We start from the raw sequence: 17,230 nt of genomic DNA, 5'->3' as shown, positions 1-17,230 counted from the left end.
CAATGATTATACTGCCAATTGCTTGTGGTTTTGTTTCGTTTTTAATTTATTATGTATACAGTGCTCTGTCTGAATGCTTGCCTGCATACCAGACAAGGGCATCAGATCTCATTGTAGATGGCTGTGGTTGCTGGGAATTGAACTCAGGTCCTCTGGAAGAGCAGTCAATGTTCTTAACCTCTGAGCCATCTCTCCAGCCCTTGTTGCTGTTTTTAAAGATTTACTTTTATTGTTGTTAATTACGAATGTGGGTGTGTTCATGAGTCCGGGTGCCCGCAGAGCCCACAAGAGTGGGCATTTGATCCCTGGAGTTGCAGTTACAGTGGTTGTTCACTGTCTCACGGTAGGTACTGGGAACTAAACCCTGGTCCTCTGCAAGAGCAGGACATGATCTTTACTGACAACTACTTTTCTATCCCATTTTGGTGGTTTTGTTTCTAGGCTGAACCTGGGCCTCACACATGCTAGGCAAATGCCCTATCACCACACCCCAGCCTTTATTTCATCCTCCTGGTCTCCCAGAAATGGGCACCTAGGTTGTTTTCAGCCTCCTGCCTATGCAACAACGCCCTTAATGAGGGCTGGGGAGGTAGCTCAGCAGTTAAGAGCACTTACTGTTCTTTTTTTTTTTTTCTTCGAGACAGGGTTTCTCTGTGTAGCTTTGGAGCCTGTCCTGGATCTCACTCTGTAGACCAGGCTGGCCTTGAACTCACAGAGATCTGCCTGCCTCTGCCTCCCGAGTGCTGGGATGGAAGGCGTATGCCACCACCGCCTGGTTTCTTTTTAAAAATATTTTTATTTTTATTTTATATATTTTTTAGACACAATGTGATGGCTATTCTTGGTTACTAACTTGACTACATCTGGAATCAACTAAAACCCAAGTGACTGAGTATACCTGTAAGGGATTTTTTTTAATTAAATCATTTGAAGTGAAAAGACCCACCTTTTTTTGAGACAGGATCTTTCTCCATAGCTCCTGCGGAGCTCGCTCTGTAGTCCAGACTGGCTTCAAACTCACAGAGATCTGCCTGGCTCTGCCTCCCGTGCACAGATTAAAGGTGTGCAACCCCACACCTGGCAGGGAGGACCCACTTTTAAAACTTTTGATTTTTTTGTGGATTTCACATCATGCATCCCAATCCCACCCATCTCCCTGTCCCCTCACTTCTGCCCTTGCAACTCCAAAGGTTAAAAATACAAAAGAACCAAACAAACAAATAAAAAATCTCAGTGGGGAGCTGTAGTGTGGCCCAGTGAGTTACACAGTGCCCTTTAGTTCACACATCTTTACTTGTGTTCATGGCTGTGAGTCATTGGTCTGGTTCTGTCACACCCTCTTACTGGGCCCTCACTGGGACTCCTCCTGGACATTGTTGCTGCCTTGTGTCACGGAGAGCCTGTGGCTTTGAGTTTGTAGGCTCATCCTCTTCACGTGCTCCAGCAGTTCATAGAGTAGGTGGGTGTTGGGGTGGGCTACCTTGTTATCCTGGTTCTAGGCCGGGTGGTGGCTGAGTTGGAAGACTCACTTTTTTAATGTTTTTAATTAATTTATTTTTATTTTATGTGCATTGGTATTTTGCCATGGGTGTCAGGTCCCCTGGAACTGGAGTTACAGACAGTTGTGAGCTATTATGTGGGTGCTAGGAATTGAACCTGAGTCCTCTGGAAGAGCAGGCAGTGCTCTTAACCACTGAGTCATCTCTCCAGCCCCCGGAAGATCCACTTTAATCTTCTGAGGCACACCCCTTTGATGCAGTTTTTTTTCCCCAATTTTTTGAGACAGGGTTTCTCTGTATAGCCTTGGCTGTCCTGGAACTAACTCTGTAGACCAGGCTGGCCTTGAATTCACAGATATCCGCCTGCCCCTGCCTCCCTCGTGTTGAGATTACAGACATGCACCACCACAGTCCAGCTTAATCCAGATCTTTTGAGGTGGAAAGACCTCCTTTCATCTGGGCCACACCTTCTGGTGGCAGCCTATGGAAGGACATGGAAGAGGAAGCTCTCACTCTCTGCCTGCCTGCTCTCGCTCTCACTGGCAAGTCCATCCCTGCACTGGCATTAGAGCCCACCTCTGGAAACTGGCATTTACTGAAGACCAGCTGAGACTGGCAACTACTGGACTCTTGGACCTTTTGTTGGTAGACAGCATTGTTGGACTAGTTGGACCACAGCCTGTAAAGCCATTCTAATAAATCTGTATTCCTAAAAATCCAATTCATAATAAATCCAATCCATTCCATAAATTCTGCTTGTCTTACTTAAGGTTACTATTGCTGTCAAGAGACACCATGACCACGGCAACTCTCATAAAGGAAACATTTAATTGAGGTGGCTCGCTTACAGTTCAGAGGTGCAGTCCATCACAGTGGGGAGCATGGTGGCATGAGGCAGAGGTGGTGCTGGAGCTGAGAGTGTTACATCGTGCAGGCAACAGGAAATCAACTGCCACATTGGGTGGTATCCTGAGTATATGAGACCTCAAAGCCCACCCCCACAGTGACACACTTCCTCCAAGGCCACACCTACTCCAACAAAGCCACACTTCCCCAATAGTGCCACTCTCTATGAGTTTATGGAATTATGGGGGGCCAATTACATTCAAACTACCATACTGCTCCTCTAGAGAACCCTAATACAGACAGGGTCTCACTGTGTAACTAACCCTATCCTGGAACTCCCCATGTAGATCAGGCTGGCCTTGAATTGAACTCAGAAATCTGCCTACCTCTGCCTCTCAAGTGCTAGGATTAAAGGTGTGCACTACCACCCCAGGCCACATCATATTGTTTCACCTTTTAACATCCTGTGTCCCAAAAAGCTTTCCTCCAAGATGCAAGGTTGTAATCTGCTACACAAGAGCTTGCAGGTTCAGGAATGTATGTGTGTGCGGAGGGCAGAGGGCAGCATTGGCTGTCAGTCACCAGGCACCCCTCTTCAATGGCATGCGGCTCACTGACTTGGCTGGCTGGATATAAACCTTAGGAACTCCCCTCTGTCAATCTGTCCAGTGGAGGGGTTACAGGCATGTGCCATCATGCCCAGTTTCATGTGGGTTCTGGGAGTCTCGTATTTGCAAGGCAAGCATGTACCCATGGAGACATCTGTCTAGACCCCTCCTTCTTTTCAGTGACTGAGGACAAACCCAGTCCTTGAGCACGCCAGGCAAGCACTCTACCATTGAATCCAGCTCAAGCCCTGTGGCTTCCTGTCACTTTAATGTACACCTCCGCCCTTTCCACTTCCTGTGAACTGGTGCACTGTGTGGGTGCAAGGCTTGAACCAGGCTGGTGTTCTAGGCAGGTGTGTCCCCAGAAAGTTTCTGTGAACTTCCTTTTTCAGTTGTTGAAGACATGCTGGCCTTGGCTCTGCTTCTGCCTATCTCAGGGTTCAGGGTCTTCTGGGAGTTGGGGAATGGCGGGAAGGGCAAACAAGGCTTCTAGGTACCTCTCTACAATGAGGAGTCTTCCTCTGACCCAAAACCTAAAGTCTTGCTGGAGTTTGCTTTTCTGCCCTCTGGCCCGGATGTCTTTCAGTTCTTGGCAGGCTCTCACTCTCAGGGTTGAGTACTGCTGTTATTTCTAGATAGGCTGGGGGAGCCATGTTCTAGGTAGTCATGGAGTAGTTTTTACTGACGCTCACACATGGGACACGGGAAAGCCTAACCAGGGACACGGGCAGCTGAATGCTGCATCTCCAGAAGCAGGTGGAGCAACTCTATTCCTTGGAGTCCCTCGATTGTTCATCGTCCCCAGGGAGCCTGCTTCACTTGCCTGGGATATTGCATTTCTACAGAATTACCTGGCAACCAGCGGCATCAGCCAGATGTGGGCCTCCTCCTTTGTCTCCGCAATCCTTTTGTCTGACCTTGTTTTGTGGAGATGGAGACAGAACCAGGGCCTCCGTTATGCATTCCAACACCAAACCACACCCTCAGCCCTCAGGGGGGTATTGAGGCTGTGCTATAGCTGAGCAACATCTAAACTCTTTCTCTATTGGTGGATTTCAGGCAGGTGCTCTATTGGTGAGCTATTATGTTCCCACCTCTTTTCTTTTAACTGTTAAAAACATTTTAAGAACAATTAGAAGCTGGATGTGGTGGCACACACCTTTAGTCTCAGTGCTGAGAGAGAGAGAGAGAGAGAGAGAGAGAGAGAGAGAGAGAGAGAGAGAGAATTTTTATGTGCATGGGTACTCTGCCTGCATGTATGACTGTGTCTGGTTCCCTCGGAGGCCAGAAGAGGGTGTCACATTCCCTGAAGCTGAAGTCACAGGTGGTTGTGAGCCCAAACTGCCTTGTGGGTGCTGGAAGAAGCCAGTGCTCTTTAGCTCTCTCCAGCCCTCATTTTACTTTTGACAATGGTCTCGCTAGCTGCCCATGGCCTGATTCAATCTTCCTGCCTTGGGCTGCAGAGTGGCCAGGCCTTCCTCCTTCTAGGTTTTGTGGTGCTTGTCCCATACCCCCTCATTTTGAGGGGTTCTTCTCCTCAGAGAATACTGGTTACAGAAGCCTCTCTCTTCTGTCTCTCCTCTCTTCCATTGCCGGAGCAGCTACAGTACCTGTCTTACTTGTGACTGTTTATTGGGGTTCTGATATAGACAAGACAAAGACAGGAGACTTATATATATATTATATATATGAGACATACATTATATATACACATATATACATATACATATTTTTTAGTTTTTTGAGACAGGGTTTCTCTGTGTAGCTTTGTGCCTTTCCTGGATCTCGCTTTGTAGACCAGGCTGGCCTCGAACTCACAGAGATCCGCCTGGCTCTGCCTCTGCCTCCTGAGTGCTGGTATTAAAGGCGTGTGCCACCACCACCGCGCCGCCGCCGCTGCCGCCCGGTTGACTTATGTTTTTACACTTACAGTTCAGGACCTGGCATAGGAGAAGTACGGGAACAGGCTCAGAGAGGTGGAGCCATTTTGTCTTTAGAACACAGCAGAGCTGGAATGAAGGCTCCAGTTCCTGAACCTTTCTCCACCCCTAGCTCCACAGGTATGAAATGGCAAAACTTAAGGTGTGGTGGTTCACCCCTGTAATCTCAGCACTGGGAGGGTAGGGTGGGGACAGGAGAGTCAGTTCGAGGTCATCCTCAGCTTCAGAAGGGGTCTAAAGCCAGCTGTGGGCTTCAGACCCTGTCTTTAAAAAAAAAGATCAGTTTTTGAGCTGGGAGTTGCCATATAGCTCAGCTCCAGCAATCTTCCTGCCTCAGTCTGCAAAGCAGCTGTGCCTACAGGGCCACTCTACCCAACTTGGCCATTTCTGAACATTTTTGATGTAGGCAATAGTTATGACACAACTGGTATAGCAAAATGATTACTATATAGGAATTAGCATATTCATCATCTCTCACAGTTACTCATGTTCTCCTGTGGAAAGAGCAGTTGGAATCTCATTTAGAAAGAAAATCTGACTCAATAAACAAAAATATTTGAGCACAAGATCCAACCCTGAGTTGCAAGACTCATCTCACCCTAATCTCGGTGCAACAGAACGATCGCATTTAACATTTGACATTTTGTTCATCGTGGGTCTACTTTTTCCCATTAATTGATATTTTAAAATACTGCATTAGAATATTATCTTGGTGATTAATTTCTGAGCTCGAGGAACTCACTCCGGCCGGGGCTATTTCTGTTTTACCTTCTCTGGCTGCAGCTGACCTATCTCTTGGGGAAACTGAGGTCCAGAGCGGCGGGGAGCTCTGGGGACAGATTGCCGCTGACCTTTGCTTATCGTCCTCTCATTAAATCCCCGTCTGCCAGAGACCTTTTCGCCGCCTGCGTCGCCGAGATAGCGGCTCAGCCAGGCCGTGACCTTTTCGAGGTTCTGACTCGCCAAAGCACCGGCCCATGCCTCGCCACGCTCTGGGACTGGGAGAACGCGCCTGTGACGTCATCGAACTCCGAGCCGGGCCTCCGCCGCTGACGTCACAGAAGGGCAGCGCTGAGTCGCGGCGTTCCTTGGGGGTTAGGAGCGTGAGAGGCCAGAAAGTGGCCCAGCGAGAGGAAGTCTTGCGGTTCCCATCGGTTGTAGGGCCGGGACTACAACTCCCGACGCTCCGTGCACCTGGCAAGAGAGCGCGACAAACTTTTGGACGAGATTGATATCTCCCTAGTCCAACCAGAAGGCCGACTTTAGAGCGTCATCCCGCCCCTTTGTAATTCTCAGGGCTGCTTCCTCGCGCGAGTGACGGGCTTCGCTGCCTTCTAGGGTTCAGACTCCTCTGACGGACGTCCGAACCGAGGAATCGGAGCTCCGAGAAGTCCAGAGGGTGTTGAAAAGCATGGACGACCACCAATAGCATGCTGGAAGCGCCCGGCGCCGTCCAATCGCCGCCCTGGAGCCCCGCCCCGGCGTGTGACGTAGTAGGGTGGGTAGCAACAGTTGCCCCGGTGAGGGAAACGGAGGCGCCATAGCCACGGTAGTCGTGGCGACCAAGCAACCCAGCAACGCCAGTCAACAACAACAACCGCGGCCGCCCCCCGCCCCCACGCCCCCGGCCCGGCCTGGGGACCCCGGCGCGCGTGGTCCCCTCTGCACAGCGCCCACGCACCTCCTCAAAGCCTTCCGCGGACACAAGTGCGGAGAAGCCGAGGTAACCGGGGCAGCGCCTGGCAAGCTGGGCGCGCCGGGGCGAGCGGCGGGGCCCGCGCGGCGCCTGTCGCTTGAGTACAGTCCTGAGGGAAGGGGCGGGCGGTCAAAATGGCGGCGGCGACTGTCGGGACCGTGGGGGAGGGGGCCGGGGTTCGGCCCCGGCGACACCACCCGCCCCCGGCCCCGCAGCCCGGCCCCCGCGAGGGGCGGGTGCTCGCAGGCCGCGGGCGAGTGGAGGTCGGGCGGCTGGGGCGGGGGGCGCTTTTATGTGCCGGGAGGTGCGGCGAGGCGGGCCTACCGAGGCTGGACCAATGACAGCGTGCGGAGGCGGGGCGTGACTGGGGGAGGGCGGGGCCTAGCGGCCCTCCGCCTTCGGAGTCGGGTGCGGCCGCCGCCACCCAGACAGTCAGGGTCTTCCCGAAAAGAAGCCGCTGGTCGGGTACCTGCCTAAGATTCAGAACTTGGACGTTCGACTCTTCCGTTTCAGGCCTTTGTTTTCCTTCCTATAAAATGGGGAAAATTGTTGCCATCCTTCATTACAGTAACTCCTAATTCCTTCTGGGAATTTCCCCGGGACTCATCCTTAAATTCTCATATTCTCTCTCTCTCTCTCACGCGCGCGCGCACACACACACACACACACACACACACACACACACACACACACACTACGTCTACTGTTTCTCAGTGAGATTTGATAAATTGTTAGTATTGATTGCAAGTGACCTCCACTTCTAAACCCTGGAGAAGGTGGAGATGGTCAAGTTTCAATCTGACTCTTTAGCCTGGGGGATTTAGTTGTCAGAATTTGAAGTTCCTGCTGGAGAGAAGTGATCTTAGGCCACAAATTTAGAGGATCTGAAATTGTTCTCTGGGGTGCCGTCTCAGCTGTGCGGTGGTACAGGTGTGGGCTCTTGTTCCTGGAGGTAGGACTTTTCTCCCTAGTCAGTAAGGTCTTGTGGAAACAGCAGACCAATGGAGCTGTCCTAGATTCCTTAAGTCATGTCTCTTGACCCACCACATGTTTATGTCAAGTCAGTGTAAGAGGGTCAGATGTTATAGGTGGTACCAGTCCCACGTGGGCAGGAGCAGATGTGACATCAGAAGCAAGGAGAGACACATCTGTTAGTGCACGACCTTTGCAGCTGCTTTTGGGGGTGCAGAAGTAGGCAGCCAGGCCGTGTGCTGTTCCCTGCCTTGCATTTGCGGGCACTGGTCTATACTGCAGCCAATAGGATGACTGACTTTGAGCCAGGTGGAGCTCTCTGAGTTGGAGGCCAGCCTGGTCTACAGAGCGAGATCCAGGACAGGCACCAAAACTACACGGAGAAACCCTGTCTCGAAAAACCAAAAAAGAAAAAAAGAGACTGACTTTTCCATTGGAAATTAAGCAGGGAAGTATGGGCTCCCACTTGTAGCGACTTTTCCTACTCTCTTCAAAGGGTTTTCAAAGTTATGACTGTGCACATTAACCTTCAGGAAGATGCTGGGGTTAGTTAGGTTGCTTTAAAAAAAAAAAAAAAAAGAAAAAGAAAAAAAAGTGTTCAGCTTCTATGAGGGAAGGCTGACTTTGAACAGAAAGTTATTGATTCTCTGGTTTAATCGACTGCTTGAACATCCTCCTTTCCAGCAATTCTCACAGTTGAAGGGCCCAGAAGGGTCATTTGACTGGGGAAGGTTGGTACTGACTCAGTTTCTTTTTACCTAAAACACTTACTTTGTAGCTGTGTGTTCTTGGGTGAATCATGTCACTTTTGGGGGGGCCTCCGTGTGCTCTCATCTAGGAGCACAACTTCAGATTACTGTGTATGGATCCCATGAAATGTATCCCACGTGAAGCATCAAATACATTGTAGGGCTCAAATGATGTCACTTCCTGTCCGCCCTCGGAATTAGCTGGTGTTTTCTATCATTTTGTATGAGAGAGAAGGCTGATGCTGTGAGTGGATGACAGGAAGCTGGAGACCAGGAGTGCAGCTTTTTTTTCCTCTTCTCTCTTCTGGTGATTGAACCTACGGCACCCCCCAAACTAGGCAATTGCTCTGCATTGCGCTATACACCCAGCCCTACTTTTTACTTTTAAAAAAAATTAAATGTTTACTTTTTGTGTGTATGTGTGTACATGAGCATGCATATGCGCTACAACATGCATGTGGAGGTCAGAGGCCAGCTGGTGGCAGTGGTACCTACCAGTAGATCCATGGGTTAGAACTTAGGCTTACTTAGCAGCAGCTGCTTTTACATCCTAAGTCATCTTAATGGCCCATTTTAGTTTTTGAGACATGGCCTTGCTAAGTTGTCCAGGCAGGCCTTGAACTTGTGAGCCTCCTGCTTAGCTTCCTGAGTAGCTGAGATGACAGATCTGTGCCACCAGGCCAGACTTAGTGCTCCGCTTCCTGTGAGGAGGTGTAGCCGACTCTGCTTGCACTTGAGTGGCTTTTGTTTCTGTGAGTACCCAGGAAAAAGTGCTGTCCAGGTAGAGGCCTTGGCTCAGCTGCCAGCTCTCTAGCACTGAGCAGCACTGTGAGGAGGGCAGGAAGAGTCTTTTTTTAAACAAGGATTTGCCCTCCTTCTTGACAGCCCTGGACTAGGGAGGGTCTCATGTGTGTAGGTCGTGTTGTGCACCAGGAGGGATGGCAGTCACAGGGTCAGCCAGCATCTGCTACTTCAGAGGCTGGAACCTCCACCCAGCAGCTCAGTGGCCTCCAACCGGCCCACCTTCCACGCTCACTAGCCCTGTCTCCATTCAGCTGCGCACCTATGCCCAATGCCCCGTGACAGCTGAGTCCCCCGGGGCTTGGGACTCAATGGAGAACACCTGCCCAGTGTGTGTAAGACCCTGCATTCCATCCCTAGCACTGCAAAAAAGAAAACAAAAAGGTTGAACTCCCAGTACATGCCCATCGGCGTTCTGGACTGGGGATGAAAGGGGGCCCTTATGGAGCTTGCCTTTCCAGTTCACGAGGGAAGAGAAACGGTAAGGAATAAACAAACGGCTATACAGTGGCAAAAACATTCAAGGGAGTGTGTGCTTCAGAGTACCAGGGGACCAGGGGAAGTGGCCTGATTGTTAAGGAGCTAGGCTTGGGACAGGGTCAGAAGCAAATGTAAGTCGGGGGGAAAAGGAGGTACTGAGGCAGGAGGGAATGGGAGCCAGAACTAGAAACACAGGGTCTGAAGGGACTGGTCCTGAAGGCCCCACAGTCATGAGAAGGACTGTGAGTGTCACATGTTCTCGGTGAGACAGGACACAGTCCAGAAAGGATCCTGTAGGATGTGGAGGCAGTCCTGAGGACAGGTGCTTCAGGGGTCCATGTGAAGATGCAGCGTCACAGATGTCTAAAGGAGAAGTAGCCAGCCCAGAATCCGAGTCAGATGACTGGCCAAGTCAATCAGACAAGGACAGGGTGGGGTGCAGCGCTATACCCGACTTTCCCACTTCCCTCCAAGTCCATTACCAAAGCTGTTCTACAGATGAGCTGAGTAGTTTCTCTGTCTTGTAACCATTTGGTCCTAGAATCTGACATTTGTGACCTGGATCTATCATATCAGCTGTAGCCTGCTGCCTGTGTTTGATGACGGGATGCAACCTCTCCTTACATAGGCTGGGCTGGGCTCTACGGCCTTGCACCTCCAGCCCTGCTGTCTGTGTATGAGTGAGAGCTAAGAATGATTTTTACAGTTTGGGATGATTAGAAAAGGTCAAAAGAATACTTTATAATGTGAATATTTTATGAATTTCATGTCATAAAAAGTCATAAAATTCAAGTCTGTGCCTCGAGTTGGTTTTCTTGCCCCCAGTCTGCACACCTGCTCACCTGTTGCTCTGTCACAGTGCATTGGCAGAGCCAATTGGGTACCAACAGACACTGTCTGCCCACAGAACCAAACATAGTTACTCTCAAGGAATGGGTTCGAGCATTCACCAGAAACTAGCCGTTGGCTTTGAAGACCATGTTGTTAGTGATTGGTTCAGCAGGTCATTGACAGCGCACGTGGGCTTCCTGCAGGTTCCTTTTCTGTGTAGTACCTTCCATGAAACAAGGGTCTTATGCTCAGGTGCATGGGAAATATGCATGCCACATCTACATGTGTGATTCATTGGCCTCTAGAGAGCCCCAGGCTTGACCTTGCTCATGTGGGGGGATGGGTGAGTCCTCAGAGAAGGACCCATGAGCATAGGCTTTTGGAACCCTTTCCTGCCAGAGAGCAGCTGGCTCTGTGGCAGCCTGGGCTAGGGTAGGTAGTCCTGAACTTCTGGAGTTATTAGTTATAACTAGCTAAGTTATACTTGGGGCCACCACAGACTTCCGAGCAACAGAACCCGGTGATCTGCATGTTAGCCACCTCCCCAGGGACTGCCTGTTAGGTGCATGCATAGTTGTGAATGGATGGCAGGAACAGCGTTTACTGTCCATAGTACCAGCTGGCTGCTAAGTGATTTACAGTGGTCCTATGAACACTGTTCACAGATAGGTAAACTAAGGCACAGAAGACAGTCAATAACAAATGTTTAGGAAAAGGTTCATATGAGGCAGATGCTAATGGCTACAAACCCTGAGCCAGGTTGGCTTGGATGCAGTCCCTTAACAATAGCAAGAAGATGTGGTGCTCTCTGTGTGGTGGGGTATGGCCTCTTTCCTGTCTTGATGCCTAAGTCCTTGGCAGGGGTGGGATGGGGTGATATTGAGGCTGCCTGCTGCCCCATATCTTGCTTGGGCCCTGTAGTCTGAACCACTGTTCATCCTCTGGGCTCTCACAGGTTGGCCAAGCACCAGGTAGTTCCAGGGCTACACTGACTCTCTCTCTCTCTCTCTCTCTCTCTCTCTCTCTCTCTCTCTCTCTCTCTCTCACACACACACACACACACACACACACACACACACACACACACACACACACATGTGTCATACACACATATGAGGAGTGTTTTTTTTACTCTTTTGGGGGGCCCGCCATCCATCTCCCAGATAAATCGTACTCGGAGACTTATTCTTATGAATGCCTGGCCTTAGCTTGGCTTAGTTTCTAGCCAGCTTTTCTTAACTTATCCCATCACCTTTTGCCTCTGGGCTTTTTCCATTCTCTTCCTTGTGTAACTCTTACTCCTGCTCTGTCTTGCTGTGAAGCTGGGTGGCTGGCCCATGATGTCCTCCTCCTTCTCTGGCTCCTAGATCTCTCCTTCCTTCTCCCAGATTTCTCCTTCTATTTATTTATCATCTCTGCCTTCCAGCCCTGCCTATTTATCTCTCCTGCCTCACTATTGGCTGTTCAGTTCTTTATTAGACCATCAGACAGACAAAGTAACACAGGTTCACAGAGTTAAATAAATGCAACATAAACAAAAGTAACATCCCTTAAAATAATATTCTACAACATTTCCCCCTTTTTGACTAAATAAAAATGAAAGGGTTTTAACGTAAACATAGTAAGCCTATATATAATAACAATTATCAAGTAAGGATTACATTCACAATATTCTGTCTATTTATAGTTAGTGTATTCAGAGAAAATAATGCATTATTTACCCTATCTTAGTGAATCCAAAGTTTTACACCTAACTTACTGTCATAATTAAGGAAAACCTTAACTATAACTGTCTAGTCTTCAACTCTATCAAAGACCCAGAAGGATGTAATATTATCAAACAACAGAGACATTTGGCTTCCTGGACAGTCATCCAGAGTTCTCTGCAATGTTGGGGCATCCATCTTTAGCCTACATGCCTAGAGTATCTGGCAGACTTTTCATTGAAGCAGGAAATTTGAAGGACTGTTCTGCCTTGTTTTGGCAAAGTCTTTTTTTTCCTGTGTGTCCTGCACATCCAGTCTGCACAGCACATAGTCAAACAGTCAAAGGCAAAAACGGTTTTTTGCCCAGTGGCTAACTTTGCTACAATGAAAGCAAACTCCATAAGGAGTTTCTTCAATGTCCATCATCTCTGAAGTAAATTGGTGCTGCCAGGAACAGATGTGTCTCATTGTCATGGAAAAACTTTGTTACCAAAACATAAAATGCCATATTCTGTAGGTCTTTGAAAGGTTTGAAGACCATCTATCTATCTATATGATCTGGAAAGCACACCTACCATCTACAAATCTGGTTGTTATAAATGACTAACCACTAACCTATATTTCCTGATTATCCTATATAGTTTATAATATCAGCTTTCAAAAACTAGGACTTTATATTTTTAAATAAACTGCATAGGTACAATACCTTAAACAATAGAAACATATATACAATATGTTCTAACAAAAATGACCTTAAAATTTTTATCAAAATACAAAAATCCTTTAAACAAGAGTAGAAACATATATACAGTGTAACAAAAATAACTTTGAATTTATATCAATATACTATATTCCCCTAAATAATAGCAAACATCCATAACCCACCAAATAACCAAATAACCAAAGCCCCCCACACCCTCTTGGGAATGTGGATGTCGTTTTCTCCAAACTGCTTCCTATTTGTCTGTGGGTGAAGCATCTTTAGGGTCCCAGAGAGAAAATTTTGAGATAATGACCAAGTCCTGGGAAGACCAGCAGTAATCTTTGCTGATAGATATCACCTATCAAGTTTCAGGAGGTCTCCCCTGATCAAACCTGATCCATATTAACCCTGAAGAAATCCACAGCCTCTCATCTCCTGTGGGAACAAAACTCCAGAGCATTTTTTGATTTCCAGTCAGCAAATATATTTTTTGACTTTTTAAAAGTTAAGGCATTCCTAAAGTACATAAGCTGATTGATTTCAACAGTCCCTCTTTCAATTCCAGATCTCTTTGCAGCTGTCCTTTGCTTTTCAACAATCAAAAAAAATTCAAAATCAACACAATAATATATGGGATCCAGACTCCTTGTATATTTCCCATCTTATGTGGCTTTTTTCTTTTATATTACTTTTTAGTCTCTCTTTAAAGACTTTATTTTATAGACTATTCTCTTTTTTTCCTATGACTATACCCTCCCCCCCCCTTTTTTTTTTTTGTTTTTGTTTTTGTTTTTTGAGACAGGTTTTCTCTGTGTAGCTTTGGTGCCTGTCCTGGATCTTTTTCGCTCTGTAGACCAGGCTGGCCTCGAACTCACAGAGATCCACCTGCCTCTGCCTCCCGAGTGCTGGGATTAAAGGCGTGCACCACCACCGCCCGGCCCTTTTCCTTTTCTTAAGCCTACGCACATTGTTGAACACACTGTAATCTGCTTAGAGGTTTTTCCGTCTGGACCTCTTTTATTGCATGTCTTCAGCCTTTTTTGACCATACGAGCAAACCTTAGACTGCTAACCTACACCTTGATTCTCCGTGTGTGACTCTCAGTTGGATCCACTGGCTTCTCAGGTCCTGAAAGCCAAGCGTAAAACTCACGGCTGTCCAGAGGTTTGTCTGATCAGGAACTGCATTCAACCTTCCTAGTGTTCTAGAATGCTGATGCTTGCACGGTGGCAGGTGTTTTTACCTAGTTTTTTTTGTTCCTACTTCATGTAGGAACTGCTGCTCAAGAGCTCACTGACTGATTGGCAGAAACTGTCTGGCTGAAACTCTTAAAGGAGCCATGTCCCCTTTTTTTGTTTGTTCCGCTTTCTCAGGCTCTAGATGGATATTTGAGAGCCCCAAGTTGGTACATTTTGTTGTTGTGTTTGGTCTTTGTTTTTTTTTGGTCTTTTGGGGGCCCACCACCCAGCCGAACTCCCAAATATATCACACACACACACACACACACACACACAGGCTTATTCATACTTATGAATGCTCGGCCTTAGCTTGGCTTAGTTTCTAGCCAGCTCTTCTTACCTTTAAATTACCCCGTCTACCTTTTGCCTCTGGGCTTTTCCTTTTCTTCCTTCTGTAAAGTTTACTCTCTTACTCCAACTTGCTGTGTAGCGGGGTGGCTGGCCTCTGGAGTCCTCCTCCTTCTCTGACTACTTCTTTCCTTGATCTCCCTCTCCCAGATTTCTCCTTCTATATCCTCTCTGCCTGCCAGCCCCTTCCACCCTTTCTCCTGCCTTGCCATTGGCCACTCAGCTCTTTATTAGACAGACCATCAGGTGTTTTAGACAGGCACAGTAACACAGCTTCATAGAGTTAAACAAATGCACCATAAACAAAAGTAACACACCTTAACATAATATTCCCCAACAGAGTGCCTGAAGCTCTGTTCCTGGGGAGTCCTTTTGTCTGGGGACAGAGTGCCTGAAGCCCTGTTCCTGGGGAGCCCTTTTGTCTGGGGACAGAGTGCCTGAAGCCCTGTTCCTGGGGAGCACTCTTGTCTGGGGACTGTGTTGCAATCAGCCCTCAGTACTTTGCTCATTCCTCCCTTCCTCTTCCTCTCCCTTCCTTTTCCCCCTGGGAGTGGTTAAGTTCAAGCTCTGCATTGTCCCTGTGCGGGGCTGTTTCTCTGCTTCCCGCTAGGGATCCTCCTGAATTTACCATCCGAGGGTGAAGCCTAGCTCTCCGGAGAGGCAGGCACAGGAAGTGGGCACATGTTAAGGCTGCACTGTCATTTGGTCCCTCTAGTGCTCAGGCTGATTCCCCAGCTCTGTGGTCCTAAGGCTGAAGGTAGCAGGGCCTCTGGTAGGAAGGACAAGGAAGCTGTTGTCTGCTGAGTGTTAGAAGTCATTAAGGTTCAGGCGGTGTTCTGGGCTACTGTTCACTGGTGCTGAGAGCACCCAGCATAGGCCATGAGCCTTGGGACTGAGTCAAGTTAGTGATAGACAGTATGTGTGGGTTCTGCGTGCTGAGCCAGGGGCTGCAGGGTCAGCAGTATCTGTTGTTTGGCTGCAGCTCTCCCCTTAGAGATCTCACGCCAGGTTGCCCTGCTCTAGAGGTCAGCCTGCTGATGTGCCGTGGTACGGTGGTGCCAGAGGTCAATGCCGAAGCCTCCCAGTTGGCAGGCTCCCAGCTGGGTGCTTTGTGGTTCAGGGTCATAGGATCACCTCCAGAGCCCAGGGCAGGACAAGGACACAGCTGAGGGCTGCAGTTTCTCCTTGAGGTGCTGGGAATGGGCACCCTCCAAAGGCATTGCCCATCTCATGCAAGGATAGGTCCAGTGCCGCCAGGAAAGCTTCTGCGCTGGCCAGAGGATCAGCTACTCCTCCCTCAGAAGCCCCCCACCCTGAACCTGCAGATCCATTACTGCCTCAGGGCCTGTGAATGGCATCCTGCTGTGACGACCCTCAGATGGCCACTGGGCTCTGACTCTGAGAGACAGCTTTCTCTGTGACTTGCCTTTCCACCCATGAGCTGTCAAGGGTTCAGACAGACCTACCACTTCCCTGCTGTGTGGCCTGGGGCTAGCATCTTACCTTCTCTGAGCGTCAGCTCATCTGGCAAACTCAGTCTCCATCCACCGTGGTGGTTGCAAATCTAAAATGGAGTATGTGATGGTTGGTGTTGGTTGTCAGCTTGGCAGATCTGGAATGCGCATGTCAGCAGGAGGCCTAGGAGATGCCCACTTGAAGGTAGCATAGTGGCATATGTCATTCCAGAGGCTGGGCGCGGAAGGGTCACAAATACACAGTTAGCTTGGACTACACAGGGAAGGCCTGTTGCAGAAGACCCATGCTGAGGCTATGGCTTAGTGGTAGAGTGTTTGCCTGGCGTGTGCACGGTCCTGGGTCCCATCCCCAGAGCACCAAAGAAAAGAGATTCCAGCACTCAGGAGGCACAGGCAGGCAGATCTCTGTGAGTTCAAGGCCAACCAGGGCTACAGAGTGAGATCCTGTCTCAAAGGGGAGAGGTGTCATTGGTTCGATGGTGAGAGGAAGGACAGGTGCTCCAGATGCTCACCGCTTGACCCAAGTGACAGTCATAACATTTGTGGAGAGGAACACAGAGCCACTTGCAGTCTGGAGAGTTGTCCTGAGGCACTATAGGCATGTTCAGGTGCAGGAGGGGGGAGGGGGGGGAGATGAAGGGGGTGTTGGAGGGCAAGAGCCACAGTCACAGCTCAGGATGAGGGTGGGGAATCCTGTCTCTATCTACTCCCAGATCTCCTACAGGGATGGTCCATTGCATCTAGCCAGAGATTTAATCAAGTTAGTGATGAGTCCAAAGACATCTCCAGGGAGCTGGGAGCTGTCCATTTTCCTCTGCTGATAGATTAATTCTTTTTTTTTTTCTTCTTTTGTTTTTCTGTTTCTCTCTCCCCCGCTTTTCTTCTCAAGGAAGAGGAAAACCGCCTTATTTATTATCACTCACTGTTGGCATGGCAACACAGTCCTATGTTACTGAGCTACAGGCAGCCCCACAAGCATCCCAGCCGCCACAAGCCCCACCCCAGACCCTGCCCCAGCCACCACCCCCAACAGCACCCCAGCCTCCTGCTGCAGCGACCCCCCAGCCCCAGTATGTCACCGAGCTGCAGAGCCCCCAGCCCCAGACACAGCCTCCGGGCAGCCAGAAGCAGTATGTGGCAGAGCTTCCGGCTGCCCCTGCACCCTCACAGCCTGCCACACCTGCCCCATCCCCTGTGGCCCAGCAGTACATCGTGGTCACCGTCTCAGGTAAGTTCACACCCACATTTGTGGCTGGACTCTTAGAAAATCTCTGGGAGGAGTTTTGGGAAGCTCAGCATCCAGGGATCCTCTCTGGGGCTCCCTGTGGGATTTGGGAC

General features: G+C 49.2%; 1 protein-coding gene and 1 long non-coding RNA gene across 3 annotated transcripts in view; one reads left to right on the top strand and one right to left on the bottom strand.

Annotated features, from left to right (window-relative positions):
- Positions 1-2,308: 2,308 nt before the first annotated feature.
- Positions 2,309-13,607, bottom strand: LOC128103974 (uncharacterized). The gene is made up of 2 exons (XR_008215812.1): positions 6,575-13,607; positions 2,309-6,087 (listed from the first exon to the last, which is right to left on the bottom strand). It is a non-coding gene; the product is annotated as an uncharacterized LOC128103974 (long non-coding RNA).
- Positions 6,081-17,230, top strand: part of Rfx1 (regulatory factor X1) — a 34,855-nt gene continuing 23,705 nt past the window's right edge. For both annotated transcript variants that reach the window (XM_052728672.1, XM_052728671.1), the window contains exons 1-2: positions 6,081-6,616; positions 16,782-17,120. In XM_052728672.1, the coding sequence (XP_052584632.1) occupies positions 16,823-17,120 (298 nt within the window). In that variant the 5' untranslated portion in view covers positions 6,081-6,616; positions 16,782-16,822. The remainder of the gene's footprint in view (positions 6,617-16,781; positions 17,121-17,230) is intronic.

Source organism: Peromyscus californicus, unplaced genomic scaffold (genome assembly GCF_007827085.1).
Source record: "Peromyscus californicus insignis strain IS unplaced genomic scaffold, ASM782708v3 Scaffold_8__1_contigs__length_139910024, whole genome shotgun sequence".
NCBI lineage: Eukaryota > Metazoa > Chordata > Mammalia > Rodentia > Cricetidae > Peromyscus > Peromyscus californicus.
Note: the sequence above shows the minus strand (reverse complement) of the source record. Positions and strands in the feature narration are given on the sequence as shown.